This window comes from Pygocentrus nattereri, chromosome 2 (genome assembly GCF_015220715.1).
Source record: "Pygocentrus nattereri isolate fPygNat1 chromosome 2, fPygNat1.pri, whole genome shotgun sequence".
NCBI classification, from domain to species: domain Eukaryota; kingdom Metazoa; phylum Chordata; class Actinopteri; order Characiformes; family Serrasalmidae; genus Pygocentrus; species Pygocentrus nattereri.
Window position 1 is genome coordinate 24,772,295 of NC_051212.1, and position 22,424 is coordinate 24,794,718.

A 22,424-nucleotide genomic window follows, 5' to 3' on the forward strand; every position below is an offset into this window, starting at 1 on the left:
AAGAGCAGAAAAAAGCACATCTGGCATCCTATAGCAGCACAGTTTCAGCTAAGGACTATAATGCAGGAGCTGTGTTCTTCACTGTGGATGTGAAGTTTGTACAGAGAGTGATAGGTGACTCATATTCAATCTTTTCAATATGGCACTTGGAAACTTGTCCAAAGTAGCATTCCGAGGCATTTCCTCCTCTGATATTTTAGCCGACAGCTGGAAACTCCATTATTTTTAAAATAGAGCAGTCAGACCCCCACTTTGAGCTATTTCTGTAATCAATCCATTTTTGTGACCTTTTGTGGAGTTTCAGAAGCTAGCACATACAGTTTATCAGATTTTTGTTCTTAGATATTGTTAACCTTTAGATGTCCAGAGTATCACATAATAATTTAGACATAATTACTTAAGAAATACATGTTTATATAATGAACTAAGTTTACAGTCACTTCTGGTTTTTTCACATTTGTCTCAATACTAATGACAAAACTGTAGCAAAAATGGATGATGGACTATTAAGTAAAGCAGTGCCCTGCACATTTTAGTGTGTTTCTCGCTCCCAATACATCAGATTCAACTAAGCAGTTAATGAGCAGGCTTCTTTTGAAGTGAACTGAGTGTTCTAGAGCAGGAAAACACAAACATGTGCAACGCAGTGAAAGCACCAGGACCAGGGCTGGGAACCACAATAAAATATTTCCTCTTCTACTGATGAACACAAAAGCAATGTAAATAGATAGATTGGAATATTCACTTTTGAAAGAATTCCTCTGCCTGTATGAATGAGCTATGAGTAAAAAAATAAACAAAATGTAAGAACAGGAGTAACAAGGAGTGAATACCACAGGGACCAAGTAAGGTTAACCTGTACTATACTAATGAGGCTCTAAGTGCAAAAAAAGAGGAAATGTTACCTTAAACTCATAGGACTCTTCAATCACCACCTCCAGTCTGGTGTGTTCTCCTAGGCTGGGACAGCCCATCTTAGCCACCTCTTCTTCTTCTGCTCCTACTGCAGGCTTGTTCTCATTGGAGTCTCCTGAGAAATAGAGATAGAGAGAGAGAGAGAGAGAGAGAGAGAGAGAGAGAGAGAGAGAGAGAGAGGAGTATGTAATGCACATAGTTAAATACAATCAAAATAATACTATTAATATATGGTCACTGTCATTTTTGTATGTCCAAAACAGTAAACGTGGCAATTTTCCAAACTCTTCTTAACCCTTAGAACGTCTTCAGGGCAGATGTGTGCAATTTTTCACCAAGCAGTGTGTTATGGTTTTTGTAATCATGCATTTTCTAAGATGCTGTATTTGGTTAATCTTGTCTGGTTACCAAGAGTGCTGAGCTGTAACATATGGATGGAGCAAACAATTGATTGGTCATATGGCATTTAAAAAAAAACTAAACGAAAACACTAGTTAGCCAGATTCACTGCCTATGACTCTTCACATAAAACCAAACACAGTAAAAGGTAAATCAGAGCTTAAGGCTCCTCCATTGCTTTTACTGCTGTTTGTGTTTCCTGTTAATTCTGGATCTGCATGAGAAATTTGACCACACAAGTGTAAGAGACTCCACATACTTTCATGGTTCTGTTAATGTGATGGGAAACTGACAGAGACACTTGACCGGGGTGCAAATAGTTTGGATTTCTAACTGTAGCATGCTGTACCATGCTGCCTGATGGAAAACTAATATGAATGATCTGGTTGGCTGCTGTGTACTGTGCCTTACTCCAGACTGAAACACTTATAATCTGCTTATACTCAGTGTTGATGGGCAGGGCTAAACTGCTGTAGGCTGAATAGGTGGATGTATGTGATAAATGTATTGGTTATCATGACAGTGCAAAAATAATGAATTCAAAATGAGCTAATTGTACAGTTTAGTTTTCATTAACTGACTGTATGGACTAGAGAGTAAACATTATGTTTTTAAACTCTGTTACAGTTGTTTGCATATTACATACAACGAGTATTTAAAAAAGTGAGGAAAATCAGATTTTTTGCAATATGTGCCCTTTAATGTACATTAAAATAAATTTTAAAAATATATTTTATTTAGTAATTTTGGACCTTTTCTATTGGTCCATGTATGATAATGGCATGGTCATAACATGAAAGAGAAGAACTGGAAAAAAGTGTTGTGAATTGTTCATATAGCATTCATATGAATGTATGCAGTTACCTGTGTAATTGAATGTGTGTTTATGTTGACTGATTAATGCACTGATGCATGATTAATTCCTGAGTGATTGAGCAATGCTATAACTCAATATGGCCAATAAAGCTGTTCTTAAATGACCAGACCTGAACGGAACTGAAATTAACAGAACTGAACTGAACTCAACTGCTTTGAATAGAATTGAACTGAATTCAATAAAACTGAACTGAATTCAACTGAAGTGAATTGAACAGAATTGAACTGAAGTGAACTGAGCTGAACTGCATTAAAATGAACAGAACTGAATTGAATTGGACTGCCTTGAATTGAACTGAATTTTATTGAATTGAACTGAACTGAACTTAAACTGAATTGAACTGAATTGAGATGAACTGAATTGAAAAGACCTGAATTGAATTGAACTGACCTGAACTGAACAGAATTAAACTTAATTGATCTGAACTAAATTGAACCGAATTAAACTAAACTGAACTAAACAGAATTGAACTGAACCGAATTGACCTGAACTCGCCTGAATTGAACAGAAGTGAACTGAAATAAACTGATTTGACCTGAACTGATAAGTAGAGGAAGACATGTTGTATATATATATATATATATATATATATATATATATATATATATATCACAGAGTAACAATGCTGAGAGTGAATAATAACTGGTCAGAAAAGAGGCTAAAGCAGAGGTGCACATTCTCACTCAGCTTCTTAATCTGACAAGCAGCATCTCAATAAATCTCACAAGAGTCATAGCGGTAATTGACTAGCAGAGTAAGGTGTTGGACTGAAGGGGTCTGTGCCAGGGCAGGCTGTATAATTAACGGCAAAACACACTGATGGCCTGCAGTCTCTCAAGCTGATCCTGTGGCAGCCAATTATTTTGGAGGTAACAAACTTTCCCAGCCCGCAGATGTTAACACCCGACACTGTGCTGTGAACATATGCACTGCAATTCACATTACGTAAAATAAAAACAGCTAAATCTTCTGCGCAGAGAGGCGGAGAAATGTGTTATTCTCTCTCTATCAAAATCACATCTCTTAAGCTTAAAAGAGCATTACATAATCGCTCCACACACATGGAAGAAGAGCCCCATGTTTACTCTCCCTTTTTTTTTTTACTTTCCCTTGATGCCCTGTGTGCTCACATTACTCTGTTCACTCCTGTAAGCTTTCATTCTTTTATCCTGTGCCCGTGGTTCTCACTAGCTGACCCCTGCAGCTGTTTGGCTTATTCTCTTTGTATTAAACGGAATGAAAGTGTATCTAAAGCTCTGGGCTAATGATAAAATAAAGTTTGATTCTCATGGTAGCTTTTCAAATAATTAAGAATTTGCATAATGCATTGCATTATGTTCATCAGAGCATTTTCAGTATGAAAAGCAGCTTTTGCCTAAATAATGAATTAGCAGTTTTATTCTCCAAACTGTTGTTAAAAGGTCTCAGGTTATAGATATTATCTATCTATCTATCTATCTATCTATCTATCTATCTATCTATCTATCTATCTATCTATCTATCTATCTATCTAAAAGCACATATTGAACATATTTTGCTTCAAAAAGTGGTTTAATCAGCAGAAAGGGTTGAGTGCTGATGAATGTCAGGGTGACTACTGCTAACAAAAACTATTAAGAAAATTAAAATGAACAGAGATAAAAACTATAATGCAGGGTTGCCCAAATATTTTGTCTCAGGGGGCCAAAGAGCAACATTTGTGGTGCTCTCAGGGCCAAAAAGACAAAACAGTATACAAATATAGAAGGTAGGTACTGTACTGTGCAAATGTCAGAGCCCACCCTGCATGTATTTAAAACATCTATGTAGTATAAGTTTGTGGAAGTTTCAGAAGTAATTTAGAAGTTATATAAAGATTAGATGTAACAAAACCCAAATGCCCTAAGAAGTCAAGAGAAAATAACTGTAAAAAATATATTAAATGATACAGACAATATGAGAGTCCCCCATGCTAGTTCTAGTAGACCACCAAAACTATCACTACCACATACACAGTGCTTTCATCTTTGACAGAGAGGAAAAAATCAAGTTCCACTCTTACTTCAGATCTAAATAGTTCCACAAGTATTTCCATCCTTCCATTGTGAGAAGATAACCCAACACTATGAGTCTGAAAGGATGTGTAGATATCAAGAAGATTTTGAAAACAGGAAATAGACATAAGTGCACTGAAACACCTGAAACTGGACTTTTGAGATGGAATGCTTTATGATCTGGTGAGTACTGAAAAAAAAACCTTTTGCTTTCAAGTTTGAAGTTTTCTAAAACTAAAACTAAATAAAAATGTAACTAAAACGGTCCATTTTAAGACAATTAACATAAAATTATTAATGTACTGTAACAGAAAGTAAAATCAAATATATTTAAATTAATGAGTTAAGTAATTCATTAAATTATTTCAAGCTGTAATAACATGGTGAGCAATGGCCTTGTAAAAGGAGATGTTTGTGCTTATTCCCATGTATTTTTGTTGGGTTTTCTGCTAAGTAATGCAAATTAAAACTATTTATTTATGAAAACGTTTTGAAAAACTAACTGTCCCCAAACTTTTGATGAGCAGTGTATACAACATCAGGGACCTGGTTGAATGTGTGGAAAGGAAGGTGACATTTCTTTTACTTGTTTTTATTTATTCACATTATGAAAATGTGAATTCTGACATGGGTATGGTCACTATTTGTCTTCATTCATTATTATTCACGATTGTGAAAACACAGAATCTTGAATTCAGCATCATGAATTGAATCATGAGCTGAATGTATCATGTCACCTCTAGAGAATGAAATGAGTAGATGCTCTTTACCGTGTTTCTGTCCAACCTCCAGGAGAACCGGTTCGCCCAGCTCAATGATGAATGTTTTATTCTTCTCATACTCCTCATCATCGATAATCTTCACTTCAATAATCTTCCTGCACACAGAGAGAACAGAGAGCTGAGACTTGTGTTTGTGTAAATATGTCTCTCCACATAATCTCCAAAGAGTGAGATACAGCAACACCTCTGCTTTACAATGACAGCTGACAGTATTCTCACACTGTGCTGCAGCCATGCATTCTTTATATACCAACATGTTTCCTTTCTCTCTTTCACCTTACACATTAAAAACATTTATGTTCTCATGCATAATTTACTTCATAATTTGCACACACACACACACACACACACACACACACACACACACACACACACACACACACACACACACACACACACACACACACACACACATTACAGATGGATTGCATCAGATTTCATCTATTGTGGACAAAAACATCCTGAGAGTTAACAATTCATAATTAATACCCGAAGCCAAGGCAAGCCACGCCACATACACAGTTTACACAATAAACTCAGTGGCAATATAAAAAAAAAACACAATAGAATAATATATTCACTAAAACAACTGTGTATCAATTAACCTATCCATGCTCCGCCCACAAAAGCACTGTTATGTAGCAACTGTTGCTAGGTTGGGCAAGCTTTGCAGGACACTGACAAAAATCTCACTAAACCTAATGACAAATTGTAGTGAACAACAATTTTTTTAATAATAAAATTTTTTTTTTTCAATTTTGCCACAACAGGGTTTGTTTACATAGTCTTTGCTGCATATGCATAACGTTGAGTTTTTGAACTATTTCTGTGTTCATGACAACTGGGAACACTGACCTCTCAAACTCTGAGCTTCGTACGTCCCACCTCATGTTCACACAACTTCAGCTGTTTGAGGTTACGCACTCACGGGGCGCTCATAGTAATCTAGCACTTGAAGCTTCTGAATTGCTCAGTGGATACAGGTTGAGGCAATTTACCATTAATACAGTGTTGATTGGAGAAGTCACAGCTCTTTGGAAACTGCAACTTCCCAAGTGGGAAATACAGCATGGTCAAATGGCATTTTCCCGCTTGGAAGTCAGACACGTGTCAGTTCCTGCTTGATCATAAATACAGTATATGTTGTTGAAGCTAACTGAAATGAGGCAGACTGGAAATGACAACAACACAGAACCACAAAGCTAACCACAAAAAAAAACAAAAAAACACCAGATCGATCCCAGTAATGTGACCCGCTTAACGCATATGAAGTCATTGAGTGCATTTACAGGCACTTTATAACCTGATCATTATTGGATTTTGGCAGTAATCTGATTAGTTGAGTGGTCATGTAAACAGCCATACTCTGGTTTCATAGATCAGATTAAGGCCTAGAACTCTGATTGAGAAATCCAATAAAGAGACCTGGAATTGAGCTCAGTAATCAGATTTCTCAGTGCATGCATAGCCTTGCTCTGATTTCTTTCACTTTTCTTAGTCTGCACATGTGCAAAAACAGACTGTTGTTATGGATATAGCGAGCAGTGTTTAACACAGCACCTGCAAGATGGCAAAAAAAGACTTTTGGAGCAATGCTGAAACCAACTACATGTTTAATGAAATGAAGAATTTAAATATTCTTCATCTTGTAGAGTTTATTGGTGAGTTGCAAAGCAGAAATCAGACATTTTTGCCCAACTCATGTAGACCTGGAGCTTTCCTATTGTCGGATTACCCAAGTGCATGTAAATGCGTTGAGTTACTAACAAACTCAAGTTTTCTATTAACTGCATGTAAACGCATACAAGAGACTAAAAGAAAATCCGTACTAGGATGAATCAGCCATTTTTTGATCTTCCTTTCATTTAGCAGATAGTTAAAGCTGATCAATGATGCAAAATATGTGAGCCAAGTATTGCTAGATATGCCAAAAGGAAACATTTTGTTGGTCTTTTTACAACACTTGAGAGTACATCACGTAACTAGGTGCAGTGAGTATCAAAAGCTAGGAGAACTGACAAGTCTGATAAAACGACTCTGCTGATAAGCTACTATACTCCACTACTAAAAATAGAGTCTTTGTCTACAGTGGAACATTCAAGGAAAATGGGAAAGCCACAATCCGATCACATTTTAAATGGGTAACTACCAGAGGCAGCCATTCCACAGAGTGCACAGGCACTGGCAGAAAAATAAAAGCTTTACAACTCTTCCCGAAATAACTCCAAATGACCTCTCTGGACCCCGCACAATTGTGGACAGTGAAAGATTATTTAACACTGTTTCTATTATCTGGAACATAAAGGGAAACAGACGGCCCTGCCAGAAAGCTGTAATTTACTCTTCATAATCTGTCATGGAGGCTCAACGGTAAGCACAGTTGCAGTTGCACATGAAAGTTAGTTTTGAGTTATAATATTGTTTTGCTGCTAGAAGTTTTTGTTTGAAAAAAGTCACTTAGCCTGTTGCTATTTTTGTCTTAAGTTACAATTGAAAACGGGTTTAGACATTACATACACTCTATTAGACACTCCGACCTCGCCACTCCACCTTATAGATGTAAAGTCAGAGACGATAGCTCGTCTGCTGCTGCACAGTTTGTGTTGGTCATCCTCTAATCCTTCATCAGTGGTCCCAGGATGCTGCCAACAGGACACTGTTGGCTGGATATTTTTGATTGGTGGACTATTCTCAGTCCAGCAGTGAGATGCTGAGGTGTTTAAAAACTCCAGCAGCACTGCTGTGTCCGATCCACTCAGACCAGCGTAACACACACTAACACACCACCACCATGTCAGTGTTACTGCAGTGCTGAGAATGATTCACCACCCAAATAGTACCTACTCTGTGAGGGTCCATGGGGGTCCTGACCACTGAAGAACAGGGTAAAAGGGGGTTAACAAAGTGTGCAGAGAAACAGATGGACTACAGTCTGTAATTATAGAACTACAAAGTGCATCTATAGAATAAGTGGAGCTGATAAAATGGACAATGAGCACAGCAACAAGGAGGTGGTCATAATGTTATACCTGATCTGTGTATAAGTGTTTGGCCAAGAATCTGTAAGATTAGGCCTGTTTCACATCATCTGTTTCAATATCAGGGTTATTAAACTTCAAACTATATTTAAAGGGTTATTTTTCTGTGTAGTTAAAGAGCAGTATACGATTTCAATCCAATACACTTTGTCAAATATCTCCTCCCAGTCTGCTAGCTATCTGCTCTGTGCTCTTGATAATAAAAACGCCAGCGTTCATACACAGCCCCAGCTCTGTGGGAAATAAACAGTGTTTCAGAACAGTTTGTCCTGTTTCCTTATGATTGTGACGTCCATGAATTTGAGGGACGGAGTTTCAAAAGGAGCACTGAAGGGAGGGGTGCATTTGTTTTGTTGAGTTTAAATATCAACAATCATTCTCCAGAAACATATACTGCTTCTTAAGTGTCACATCATCCTCTCTCTGCCCCCAATTAGAATCAGCATCAGCTAATCAGCCATTGACATCAGCAACAGTTATCAACCTCACAAATGTTGACCGGTCCATCTCTAGTCTATATACACACACATTTCCATGTATAATGCAGTGAAAATTTTATTTCCCCCTTCTGGTTTCTAATTTTGTTTATTTTATCACTCTAATGTGATACAAGATAAGGAGTACATGACAAAAGTTAACCACCAACTGGCCCTGTGTGAAAAAGGTATTGCCCCCTTAGTTACTAGTTAACAACTGGGATCAATCAAATCACTTAAATAGAACCTTTCTGGCAATGTGAAGTAGGCTAAAATCTCTTCAGCAACCAGCACACTATGTCACGATCAAAAGAAGTTTTGGAACCACTGAGAAATAAAGTTAGTGAGATATGACAGTCTGGAGAGGGTCACAAAGTCAAGGAAATCAGCAGAAGGCAAAATACTTTTCCACTGCACATACATAAACAGCAGTGTGCTGTTGAAGGGAAAAACCCTGACGATGTAAACAGCACTGAAGCAGCTGTCAGTCTGCAGTAGAGCCCCTAGTGTAAAATATTCCATTATTTCACTGCTCCACTGCCTTCACTGTTCCAAACCCTCATTAATCCCTATTCAATTAAAACTCAGTTAGAAAACTAAATTAGAAAGGCTTTTATCAACACCACTCGTCTCCTTCTCTACAAAAAGCAGAAAAGACTTCAGAGAAAATGAAATGATGTGTATGACAGTAAACAAAGATTTTTTCTTAAAAAGGCTGAAGAGGTCATTCCTACTGGTTGATATTGCCTTATTCTTCACTGTAGTTTTTCTACAGACAGTGAACACACAATAATGACCTCTGAGCTCTTACTTAAATCCAACAAGAAGCGCAAACACGCACACACAGCTTACATCACTCAGCATTTCATCAGACCCCCATTCATTTTATTAGTTACTCTATCCCTCCATCCTCCATCACTGTTGTTTCCACTCTCTCATGTTTGGATAAGATAAAGCTGTTGTTTTTCATTAATGCATTCACACAGTGGTTTGCTACTATTTCATAATATTATGAGCTTCAATCTAAACTACTGCATTCTTTCCATCCTCCGCTTTCTCTCTTCCCTCTTTTACACTTTTCCTCTCAACATCCTGTCTTTCTTCTCTTCCTTCTTCTCTTTCTTTTTTCTCCCATCTCCTTCTCTCTGTTCTGTCTCCTCTTTAACTCTCAACCTTTGTCCTCTATCTCTCCTTCGTTCCCTTATCTCTTCTCTCTTCTTTCACTCTTTCCTCCTCTCTTCTGACTCTTTCTCTCTCTTCTTTTCTTTTTCTCCTGTTTTTATCTCCCTTCCTCCTCCTTTCCCTACTCCTTTTTCTCCTCTGCATTCTCTTTCTCCCCCTACTCTCTCTCAATCTCGCTCCTGTCCCTGCTTTTCTCTCCCTTGTTCTCCTCCTGCTTCTTTCTCTCATCCTTTTCTCTACCCCTCTCTCTTCTTCACTCTTTCTCCTCTGTCAGTCTCTTCCTTCTTCAGTTCATTCTCTTCTCTCTCATCCTTTTCTCTCTTGCTCTCTTTCTTCACTTTTGCTCCTTCTCTCTCCTCCTTTTCTCCCCCACTTTATCTTCATTCTGTCAACTCCTTCTCTACCTCCTCTTTCTGTCTCTTCTTCTTTTCCCTCTTGCTCTTTCTCTTCTTCTCTTTCTTCCTTCTCTGCCTCTCTTCTTCTTCTCCCCCTCTCCCTCGCTTGCCAGCTCCATCCATCCATCCATCCATTGTCATCTGCTTATCCGTGTCCGGGTCGTGGGGGCAGCAGCCTAAGCAAAGAGGCCCAGGCCTTCCTCTCCCCCACCACCTCCTCTACCTCTTCCGTAGGGATACTGAGGCGTTCCCAAGACCTTTGAGAAATATAATCCCTCCAACATGTCCTGGGTCTTCCCCGGGGTCTCCTCCCCATCGGACAAGTCTGGAACAGAGGCCATCCTTACCAGATGCCTGAACCACCTCAACTGGCTTCTCTCAACATGGAGGAGCAGTGGCTCTACTCCAAGCCTCTCCCAAATCACTAAGCTTCTCACCCTATCTCTAAGGGACAGCCCAGTGACCCTGCCGAGAAAGCTCATTTCGGCCACTTGTATCCGAGATCTTGTTCTTTCGGTCACTACCCAAAGCTCGTGACCATAGGTGAGAGTCAGAATGTAGATTGACCGTTAAATTGACAGTTTCGCCATCTGGCTCAGCTCTCTCTACACCATGACGGACTGGTATAGGGTCCGCAGTTACTGCAGACGCTGGACCAATCTGCCTGTCAACCTTTTGCTCCATCCTTCCCTCACTCGTGAACAAAATCCTGAGATATTTAAACTCCTCCACTTGGGGCAAGAATCGACTCCCGACCTGGACAGAGCATTCCACCCTTTTCAGACTGAGGACCCTGGTCTCAGATTTAGAGATGTTGATTTTCATCCTGGCTGCTTCACACTCGGCTGGAAACTGGTCCAGACAGAGCTGGAGGACCCGGCCTGATAATGCCAACAGGACCATATCATACGCAAAATGGCCACCATACCAGATACCCTCTGCCATTTGGCTATTCTGAGAATTTCTGTCCATAAAAGTTATGAACAGAATCGGTGACAACGGACAGCCCTGGTGGAGTCCAATCCTAACTGGAAACCAATCTGACTTACTGCTGGCTATACGAACCAAGCTCCTGCTCCGTTTGTACAGGGACTGAATGGCCTGTAACAACAAGCCCCTCACCCTGTACTCTCGGAGCACTCCCCACAGGATCCCCCGAGGGACGCAGTCGAATGCCTTCTCCAAATACACAAAACACATGTGGACTGGTTGGGCGAACTCCCATGCACCCTCCAGGAACCTGGTGAGGATAAAAAGCTGGTCCAGTGATCCACAACCAGGGCAAAACTCGCATTGTTCCTTTTGTAGCTGAGATTCAACTATCAGTCGGACTCTCTTCACCAGTACCCCTGCATAGACCTTACCGGGTAGGCTGAGAAGTGTGATCCCCCGATAGTTGGAACACACTCTCCGGTCCCCTTTCTTAAAAAGAGGGACCACCACCCTGGTCGGCCATTCAAGGGGGACTGCCTCAGATGTCCTCGCGATGTTGCAGAGGCGTGTCAGCCAAGACAGCCCTACAACATCCAGAGCCCTCAGGAATTCTGGGCAGATCTCATCCACCCCGGTGCTCTGCCACCAAGAAGTTTTTCAACCTTGGCTACCTCAGCTGGAGTGATGGACGGACCCTCGCCCGGATCACCAAGCTCTGCCTCCTCGAGGGAAGGATCATTGGTGGGATTGAGAAGATCCTTGAAGTATTCCGTTCACCATCCAAATGACATCCCCAGTAGAAGTCAGCATCCCCCCAGCCCCACTGTATACAGTGTTGGTCAGGAACTGCTTTCCTCTCCTTAGGCGCCTGACAGTTTGCCAGAACCATCTTGGTGCCTGTTGATAGTCTTTCTCCATGGCCTCACCAAACTCCTCCCACACATGAGTTTTTGCGTCAGCAACCACCGAAGCCATGACCTGCTTGGCCCTTCGGTACCCATCTTTTGCCTCCAGAGTCCCAAAAGCCAACCAGGCTAATAGGACTCTTTCTTCAGCTTGATGGCTTCCTTTACCCGAGGTGTCCACCAACAGGTTCAGGGATTGCCACCACGACAGGCACTTACAACCTTGTGGCCACAGCTCCGATCCACTGCATTGACAATGGACGCATGGAACAGGGACCACTCGGACTCAATGTCACCAGCCTCCCTCTGCCAGATGTTTCCCAACAAACCTTCACAACACGTTTCACCCGCCATCTGATCCAACTCACCACTAGGTGGTGATCGGTTGACAGCTCTGCTTCTCTCTTCACCTGGGTTTCCAAAACACATGGTCACAAATCTGATGACACAACTATGAAGTCGATCAAAGGACTGTGGCCTAAGGTGTCCTGATGCCATGTGCACTTATGCACACCTTTGTGTTCGAACATGGTGTTTATTATCGGAGAGGCCGTTCCTCCCAATCATGCCCTTCCAGGTCATTGCCCATGTGAGCGTTGAAGTCACCCAGCAAAGACAATGGAGTCCCCGCAGGGGGCACTTTCCAGTACCCCCTCCAGGGTCTCCAAGAAGGCCGGGTACTCCGAGCTGCCGTTCGGTGCATAAGCACAGACAATAGCCAGCGCCCGTTCCCTGACCCAAAGGCGCAAAGAAACAACCCTCTCATCCACCGAAGAAAACTCCAACGTACAGGCGCTGAGCCGGGGAGCTATGAGTAAGCCCTGGACAACTCCAGAATGGAATAAAGTCCAACCCCTCTCAAGAGAGTCTCTTCCAGAGCCCCCACCATGTGTTGGGGTGAGCCCAACTATATCTATGTCTAGACCTGCTGGAGTCTACTGCTCTGTTTTACTGTAATCTGTGGTCAGCCACTCTTTACAGAACTGACTCTGTGTTTTTCTTTCCTTTCTCTGCCGAGCTGATCAGCTGCCCATCCTGTGCGTCTTATGCTGTTGCCTCTTCTGCCTTGATTGGTGCCGCTGCTCACCAGCCTTCTGGACCGGTTTGACCACCACTGAACTTCTTGCTTTACAGCGTTGTGCAGTCCTCACCCTCAGATCTTTTCTTTTCCCACTTTACTATAATACTTCATACTAATAATGTTTGCTATCCGGTGTCGACCTTAGGAGGATGGGTTCCCCTTCTGAGTCTTGGTTCCTCTCAAGGTTTCTTCCTCTTTTAGGGAGTTTTTCCTTGCCACCGTCGCCGCTGGCTTGCTCATGGGGGCTCGGACCCGGATTTTCTTTCTTTTCTTTTCTCTTCTCTCTGTAATACTGATTGTTTTGTAAAGCTGCTTTGTGACAACACCTGTTGTAAAAAGCACTATATAAATACATTTTGCTTGCTTGCTTGCTTGATCTAGTTGGTATCTCTCAGCCTCATACACTACCTCGGTCTTGCCAGCTCTTCTGTCTTATTCTATTTTCCTCCTCTCATTCTTGAAAAGAATCAAGCAGCTCAATTACGATTGAGTATGCTGGGTTATTTATCCAGTCATCTGACACACACACACACACATGCATTTGCCCCGCCACAAGCACACAGCCTAATTGGTGAGATGGGGAGAGAGATATTGAGGACGACAGACCAGAGAGAAATGAGTGTGTAGCCGAAAGACAGAAAATAAATGGCAAGAAAGAGAAGGGGATGGAGGAAGAAAAGGAGCAGAGGGGAAAAGGAGAAAAGGAAGGGAGGATGAGGGTGTGAAATGAACAGAAGGCTGTGGAGATGTGATTATGTGGGTGTGGTGGCTGTATACAGCTTGCAGAGCTGATTTAAAAGCATGAATAACCTGCTGAACTTAGAAGCTCTATAAGTGCCCTGTTTAAAACACAGCGACAGAAACTCCTCATTTTCCTGAGTGTTTCTCAGTCCACTTTTAAAAGTGCCATTAAATCAAAACACAGCCTTATGGTAGCAAGGGTAACGAGCTTTCACTAAACTCTGCCAATGCACAGTCGATACTATCGCTGCTGGCACGTCTTATGAACAGAGTTCATTTTATGTCTCAAACTGTTCAAAAATTCATTTCTTTCTTTGGTGTTTTTGGACAAAGTATTAATCAAACTAAGTGCTTATCCTTCAGAAAATGTAATTTTTTCACCTCAGGCTGTCAAATCAGATACTATATGAGCTTTTTTTCCTGAAATTTACAGCATTTTTTGCAATACCGTTGCCAATTTTTAAGTACAAATTGCACTTACGTGCCTATGACAACTGAATTAATTGTTTTCTAGAAATACAAACATTTATGAAATGTATATATATTGCTGCTAACTTCCTACTCTCCCTCTCTTGTGTACTTCTATTTATTTATCTATTTTAATAACAGCTCTTGGGTGTAAACTGGACCATGAGATCTTAATTTCGTTCCACCTCATGTACCATGTGATGCGAATGACAATAAAATCTCCTTGAATCCTTGAATCCTTGAATATACACATACATTTTTGTTCAAAATAGATGAAAACTTTTTATGAGGGTTTTGGTAATAAGCTTGTACATTAAATTGTTTGTAACATTGTAATTATTACTGGATGATTTCATTTATTTATTTTTCATAGAGAAATTCAATGTCAGTGAGGCAGAAAAGCCTAAGTCACCATATTAAAGGTGTATAAAAATATTTTATGTGTTTTGTGATCATTTAAATGTTAATTTTAATCATTTCATTTTAGGGTAAAGGACAGATCCCTTCACTTTTCACAGAAATTAAAAAAAACAACAGACAACATAAACATAAGGCTAATAATTAAACATAAGGCTAAAATATATAAAGTGAAGATTTAAGGGAAAAAAGGACTATAAAACTATATATTCTCTGTATTAAAGACAGATCAAGAACATTTTATCAAAAATATCAAGAACATGGTTCTTGGTGCTTGTGTTCTTGCATATTGGAATGTAACAAAGGCAGTGGGAGATGACATCAAACTAATTTTAAAAAAGTCAAACAAATAAAAACAAAAACAAAGCAAGAAAACAGAAACACCCTTGACAATCTAGTTAGCTATCCTGATTTATTTTGATCTACATTATCTTACTAACACTGACTATATATATGGTAAAAACCATATAATATACCATAAATATATAATACATCCAAATGTTAGCTTTGTAAGCACTGGTCTATGGTCTAATCAGTGACTAGTAAAAGTAAGATGCATTTATAAAAATAAAGAATTTCTAACCATTGGCCAGTGAGACCACCCTTTCCTCAGCCATCAAAAAGACCAGTGAAACAATTAAGATAAGTATCATGTTAGAAACTCATGTTGGAAAATATTAAAAGTAAAACAATCTTAGTTAAAAAGTGCCACAAGCTTACATACACACACATACACACACATACACACACATACATACACATACCTTTGATTAGAACTATGTATTGATTATATGTTTGTTGTACTCTTCTGAGAAATGAGCTCAATTATCATCACACACACACACCAAAATGTAAAACAGCAGGTCATAAGCAAGCAGATAGCAGGATGAGGGTGAGAGACAGACTATGGCAAGGCTAGTGTTAGTGTACTCTATGTAACATAATAACAGCTCCCATGAAGGACTGGAATACAGCAGCCAATAAACACAACATTAATAACTCACAGATAGAGTTTACCCACAAGACAAGACTCTTCACCCACAAGACAAGATTCTTCACCCACAAGACAAGACTCTTCACCCACAAGACAAGATTCTTCACCCACAAGACAAGACTCTTCACCCACAAGACAAGATTCTTCACCCACAAGACAAGACTCTTCACCCACAAGACAAGACTCTTCACCCACAAGACAAGACTCTTCACCCACAAGACAAGACTCTTCACCCATAAGACAAGACTTTTCACCCACAAGTCAGGACTCTTTAACCACAAGACAAGACTCTTCACCCACAAGACAAGATTCTTCACCCACAAGACAAGACTCTTCACCCACAAGACAAGACTCTTCACCCATAAGACAAGACTCTTCACCCACAAGACAAGACTTTTCACCCACAAGTCAGGACTCTTTACCCACAAGACAAGACTCTTCACTCACACGACAAGACTTTTCACCCACAAGTCAGGACTCTTCACTCGAAAGACTTCTTCACCAAATAGTCAAGACTCTTCAATCTCAAGACAAGACCCTTCAGCCACAAGACTGTTCACCCACATGTCAGGACTCTTCACTCAAAAGACAAGATTTTTCACCCACATGTCAGGACTCTTCGCTCAACAGACAGACTTCTTCACCAACTAGTCAAGACATTTCACTCACAAGACAAGACTCTTCACGCACAAGACAAGACTTTTCAATGACAAGACAAGACTCTTCACTCACAAGACAAGGCTCTTCACTGACAAGACTGTTCACTCACAAGACAAGATTGTTCACTCACAAGACAAGACTCTCCACTCAGAAGAAAGACAAGAACATGTGAAGAAGTTTACTCAGCGACTGGTGGTGTAATGATTAAGTCCTATATGATAAGATATAATACCTTATTATACTACTCTTATCATAATACTATGTGGTAACAAAGAACAAAAGAGATAAAAAATAAAAGACAGGAGAAAGGCAGAGAGGGAGAGAGAGAGAGTAAACAGAGGGGCGGGGAAGGGAAAAGTAGGCTTAATAAATTATAGTAGCACTGTATCCAGACAAGCCGATGGCTCTGAGAAATCCATCATTTATGAGCTGTTCATGTTCCCCACAATTCACCACCTGCTCCCCTCTGTACACACATACACACACACACACACACACACACACATGCATACTCACACAGACAGCACCTGAGAAAGTTTGATTTAAAAAGCTATTTATCTGGGCAGTATGTAGTTATAATTCCACATAAAACTGCTAATATGAGAATAAACATGAACAATATTAATGCAGTATGTAGTGATGTTAATGCTTTTAAGCTTTTCCAAACTTCCCCTCATTGCATCTCAGTTAGATTTTGCTGTTATCATTAAATGTCTGATTTGTCAAAGTTAAATCAGGTTTGTTACTGATTGAATTTAACAAATCCATATGATGACTGAGGCCCTTGTGCAGAAATCTGGAGCCAAATGTGCATTTTTACAAACTAGCTCATATTCTTCCTATGTTTTACTTAATGTTTATTTGTTCTAATTTATATAGATTCTTTTCAGGTAAAATTACTTACTGTCCAGATAAATGGTTTTAAACTTGCTTAGGTACGCAGTACTGTAGCAGATTAAGGCTCATGCCCTATCTCTCTCTCTCTCTCTCACCAGTGTTAGAGCAGAGCTCCTTAAGGCAGAAACACACACACACACACACTGTGTGTGTGATGCAGTGTCATGTTGGTTTAATAAGGGGTATGGGTGTAGTTTTGGGGTCTGCGTGCTAACATGTTCTGGCATATCTGAGCCTCTGTGCTCTAATAGGACGCGTGGACAGCGTTCTTCTCGTTGTAGTTAAAGGGGGGATGACGGTGACGATGACGCAAACCCACCAACATTAATGCTAAGCAATGCTGGTTCAGCTTTGGGTGAGACCACATCACATTTCTTCAGCATTATCTGAATGTAATGTACATCTGACGCTATTTTAGGACAAACACTTCACCTGACCTCTCCATATCCACACTCTTTATCTTTGGTTGCTACTGTTGCTAGGTTAGACAAGCTTCACAGAAATCCCATTCAAACAAATGAGGATCTGTAGATCACCACTTTGTCAAAATACAGTTATAGTTACAATAATTTACAATGGACTGCTTCAGTGTCTACATAACGTCGACTTTCCAGGTTATGCTTGTTATAGCAAACTGAAACTAGACATGTTAAAAATGACAATGAGTTTACCACCATGCTAATTTTAGCTCAACTACATCACAAAAAACACAACCAATTTCTCTACAGTTTCTCTTATGGTTGAATAACATTTTTTGATAACATTCTGTAAAGTTTGTCCACCCTAGCAACAGTTGCTACAAAAGTACACATTTGTGGGTGGAGCATTGATAGGTTAGCAGGACTTTCAATATCACATTGTGTCCTGATTAAAGAGGAACTCCACTGGTTTTGCAGAATTATTCAATCATTCAATGATTTAGATGTAAAAAAAAATCATTCATAGTGGTTTGTTGAGAAATGTGTCTTTCTAGAGTATTTTACAGAGTCAAAATTTTTACCATCATAGTACTAGGAACCAGCCTAAAATGTATAATCAGTGGAGATCCTCTTGAAGCTCTGAGAGGGAGAAAGTGACAAATTTGAAAAGTAAAACTTAAAAAATGTGTAGTTGAATGTACAGATCCAAAGTAATCCAATTTAAATGGGTAAGACTGAATGTAATGATACAGGTAATACATCAGAGATTCACATTTACACACCATAGCAACTTATTTTTGTTTCTCATTTGATTCTGTTCTCTCACCAGGATGTGACATCTTTCACAGTCTAATTAAGACCATGATAGCTGCACGCAGAAACAGAGACAGACACACTTACACACTCACAGAAACACAGTCACACTCTACACATACAGCTCTAATTATATCTGCACAAGATGGGAACAAATAGGCTCCTAACTGGATTTGAATGGAGTTCATCACTGAGCTAAACCTACAGGAGCACTTTTAGAGAGGCGATGTGTTTTTATTCAGAAGATCTGTAAAATTTTGGCGTGAGGTTAATATGGATATTTTGACTTTATGAGAGAGAAAAGCTTAAAGCCTGTTAGCTCTAATGTCATGTTAGTGCATGTTGAATTTTCCCTTGTTTCATTAAACATTTACACTGGTTTATCCATCTTCTTCTTTCTTCCTGTGAGAAATGAGTTTGCCCTTCCTCATGTGCCATCTATCATCCCCCCATTTTTCTCTTGTCTTCATGTATGTTTAAACAGCTACATCTTCTCTCTTTCTCTTTCTTCCTTTCCGCCTTGACCTTCATATCAGTTGGAGTATATTTTGAAAAGCTGATGGAGTCATTACTGATGATTCATAGAAGACTGCTGTCAAAATGTCAAAAGCTGAAGGTGAGTGTGTGACCAGCTGAGGTCACACAGTGTGTGTGCTTGTGTGTGTGTTTGCCCAGCCGTCTCCCTCACCGTGCCAACAGCTGGCCCAGATGAGCGCATCCTTCTCTCTCTTTGCCTAAATCTCTCTTTCTCGACCCCCCCCACTCACTCTTTATATCTTTTCTTCTTTCTCTCTCTGTCTCTCCTTCTTTCTCTGTCTATACCTCTTCTTCTTGATCTCTCACTTTCTCTTTCTATCTATCCTTGTCCCTCTCTCTCTCTCCCTCTCTCTCTATCAGTCTCTAACACTTTACATTTCTGCCTCCTGTCCTCCTATTTATTTAAATATCTCCCTCTCTCTCTCTCACAAACACACACACACACATTCTCATTTTGAGATTCTGTCAGTTGTATTGATTTAGCATTTACATAGCCACATAGCCTGACCCGATCATTAATAATAATCCACAGTCTCATTTTCTCTCTGGGAATCTTCCACCACACTCAGTCCTAACGCAGGTAACAGAGGTCCTCACAAATTCATCCTAATAGTACGTATTTAATATGCTCTCAAAAACGATGTGTTAATTAACATCACACTTTTTGTGTTATTCCTGTGTTAGGCTGTTTGTCAGGCCACAAAAACATAGCACATTTCTGACAACAATGGTACAGTTATCACACATTTCTGCGTTAAATATCTGAACACCTGTATAAAATAACACAGTGGCTGTGTTAAATGTAAGACAAAGTGCTCTGTCCTTAAAGAGCCTGTATTCTACATTTTTCGTCTGTTTCATTATTTTCCTCTACTTGTCACAATTGTGCAGTTTTATGTATCCAAAACAGTCAAGATTCACTTTCAACTAAACATTTTCCAACTGTTTTTTAACCCTTAGTGTTAAAGATCCTGTTCATGCTGCTGTGCTTTTAAGACTGATGTATGCAAATTACTTTTGTTCTAACTGGCTGTCCTCTATGCAGAAACAGCATGGAGAAAAATATTTCTTATAACTTTAGCAGAAATGGATGGGGCTAAATGTCTGTAGAGTGAACAGGACATACAAATGTGTTGGTCACAAAAACTTCAAAAATTCAAATGTATTAAAAATGGGTTGTTTTTCAGAGTTTTATTTCCATAAGTGGTTAATTAAAAAAATTAACTGGGGAGTGAACATTGGAGTGAACATAGGTCTCCTTCCATCCTCCTGCTTCTTCATCACTCTCCTAATCTACAGTGTCACTCTCCCCTTCACACTGTCCTCGTCCACTGTCTTTCTGGATACAGCTCATACACCCCCCACCCCCCCACCCCCATACAAACACACACAAACAAGCGTCTGCCTCTTTGAATGTATCACCACAGTATTGCATGGTCCATGCTTTCTCTGCTGTGCTAATGAAGCTCATCCCAGCTCAGTAGGGAGGCAAGTGTTTGAGCCAGCAAAAGCAAAAAGAGAAGAAAAAAAAAGGAGAAATCAGAGGGGACAGTGAAAGAGTGGCTACAAAGTCATACGTATAACAATTTGACACGGTTTGAGAAACGTGATTTAGACAGTTTACCCAATCATAATTGGTGGATTATAAGCTTCTATTATGTTTTCAAACTTTAGACTTTGTTTCTTTTTAGTTAGTCTGCATCAGTATATTGGTAGCAGAATCATCCTATTCAGGTAAGTGTGTGGAAAATACCCACGGGGGGTTGTGTGTGGGGGGGTTGCATGCATGTATCCATAGCATGCATGCAAGGTTATTTTACATGCATGACAATGACACTAATAATAATGATATTAACAGAAACACAACAATAATATGACAAAACAATAGCAATACTTTTTCCTGTAATTTTTAATGTCAGTGGGATATGAGACAAAAATGTTTACCATGATTTGTCTCTCTATTTTTTCTTTCTTTCTCTCTCTCTCTCTCTCTCTCTCTCTTTCTCTCACACACACACACACACATACACACACACACATACAAACACACACACACACACACACACACACACACACACACATTTGTGAAATTTGTGAAAATTGTGAACTTCACATGAACTTTACTGTCCAAGGCTGCTTAGCTCTCTTTGCCTGAGCCTGAGAGTCTGTAGTGCCTGAGGTACGAGAGCTAAGACAATACTTTATTTCTGTTTCCCCAAGACATAAAGCCCTGCATGACACTAATAATAATGATGTTAACAGAAACAATAATAATATGGAAAAAAAATATTATGAACAATATCAACACTTTTGAAACTTGACACTGTGGTGTAAGGATGTCCTAATACATACACCGTATCATATATCAACAGCTGTGCTTCTACAGCATTCTCAGCTATACTGAGTACAATAAATGTGGTAGAACATCACATCACACATCATGTTTAAAAGTTTGATTATATTCATGTGTGGGAATACTGGTGTCTTATTATGGTTTGCATGCAATAAATCAACAAATGAATGATAAGTTTTTTTAAATTGGTTAGAAAAAATTTGTTTCTAACCAGTCTAGTTTAGCTAACCTTCTAACCTTCTAGTTTAGTTAAAAATTAGTTTACCCTCACTGGATGCTGTTACCATGGAAACTCAGTTAACCATCATCGAACAAGGGGCTACTTTCTGTAAATACTGAACCATTCACATGTATGCTCCTACAAACCTATGACACTACATACCATGTTGTGGTCTGAGAAATCCTCAAATAAACATTCTGAGTCTGAGCTGTCATTTTCTATTGTGAAAATTGAATGCTGTGTTCACCCTTATCACATTCAGTGGAAAACAAACTCTTGTCTGTTCTATCCTGTGTGAATAAGAAAGGTCTCTGGGCCCTCTTGATTATGAGATTGTCAAAATATGAATATTACTACATAAATGCTACATGCAAGCTAACAATCCTGTGTACTGAAAAATGCCATCACTAAAACAAATCTTGCTTGTTCGCATGGGGTATTTTAGGGAGATTCTTAGACTGATGATGGCAATTATTTTGTGTCTGCGAATAAAATGTCAAACCAAGTGGCATTAATTTTAAACAGACAATCCAAAGAAAGGCGCTCTATGTGATTCAGGTCAATATCCTGATAAAAGCAGTTTCTTCAGCAATTTCTTTCCAGACCTCTGCATGTTTCCATCCGAAATGGATTTGTACATCTCTGAGTTCACAATCCCATCAATAAATAGTACAGTACAATGGCCTCAGAATTCTGACTGGAATTCTTCTACAGGCTTTCTCCACATGACAAAACATATTTTTCTCTGAAACAAATATCACTTTTTTAAATGCTATGAAGTAAAATAAATGCTTTATCATCGATTAATGTGTAGAAATTCTATTTGGGACCACTGTATTGTGTTACACCTACTTAATAACCTTTATAGTCCAAATACACAGTGATATTC

General features: G+C 39.5%; 1 protein-coding gene across 2 annotated transcripts in view; it reads right to left on the reverse strand.

Moving 5' to 3' along the window:
- slc8a4b (solute carrier family 8 member 4b) overlaps positions 1-22,424 on the reverse strand; it is a 100,397-nt gene that overhangs the window by 13,341 nt on the left and 64,632 nt on the right. For both annotated transcript variants that reach the window (XM_017699658.2, XM_017699659.2), the window contains 2 exons: positions 4,995-5,101; positions 906-1,030 (listed from right to left, as the gene is read on the reverse strand). In XM_017699658.2, the coding sequence (XP_017555147.1) occupies positions 906-1,030; positions 4,995-5,101 (232 nt within the window). The remainder of the gene's footprint in view (positions 1-905; positions 1,031-4,994; positions 5,102-22,424) is intronic.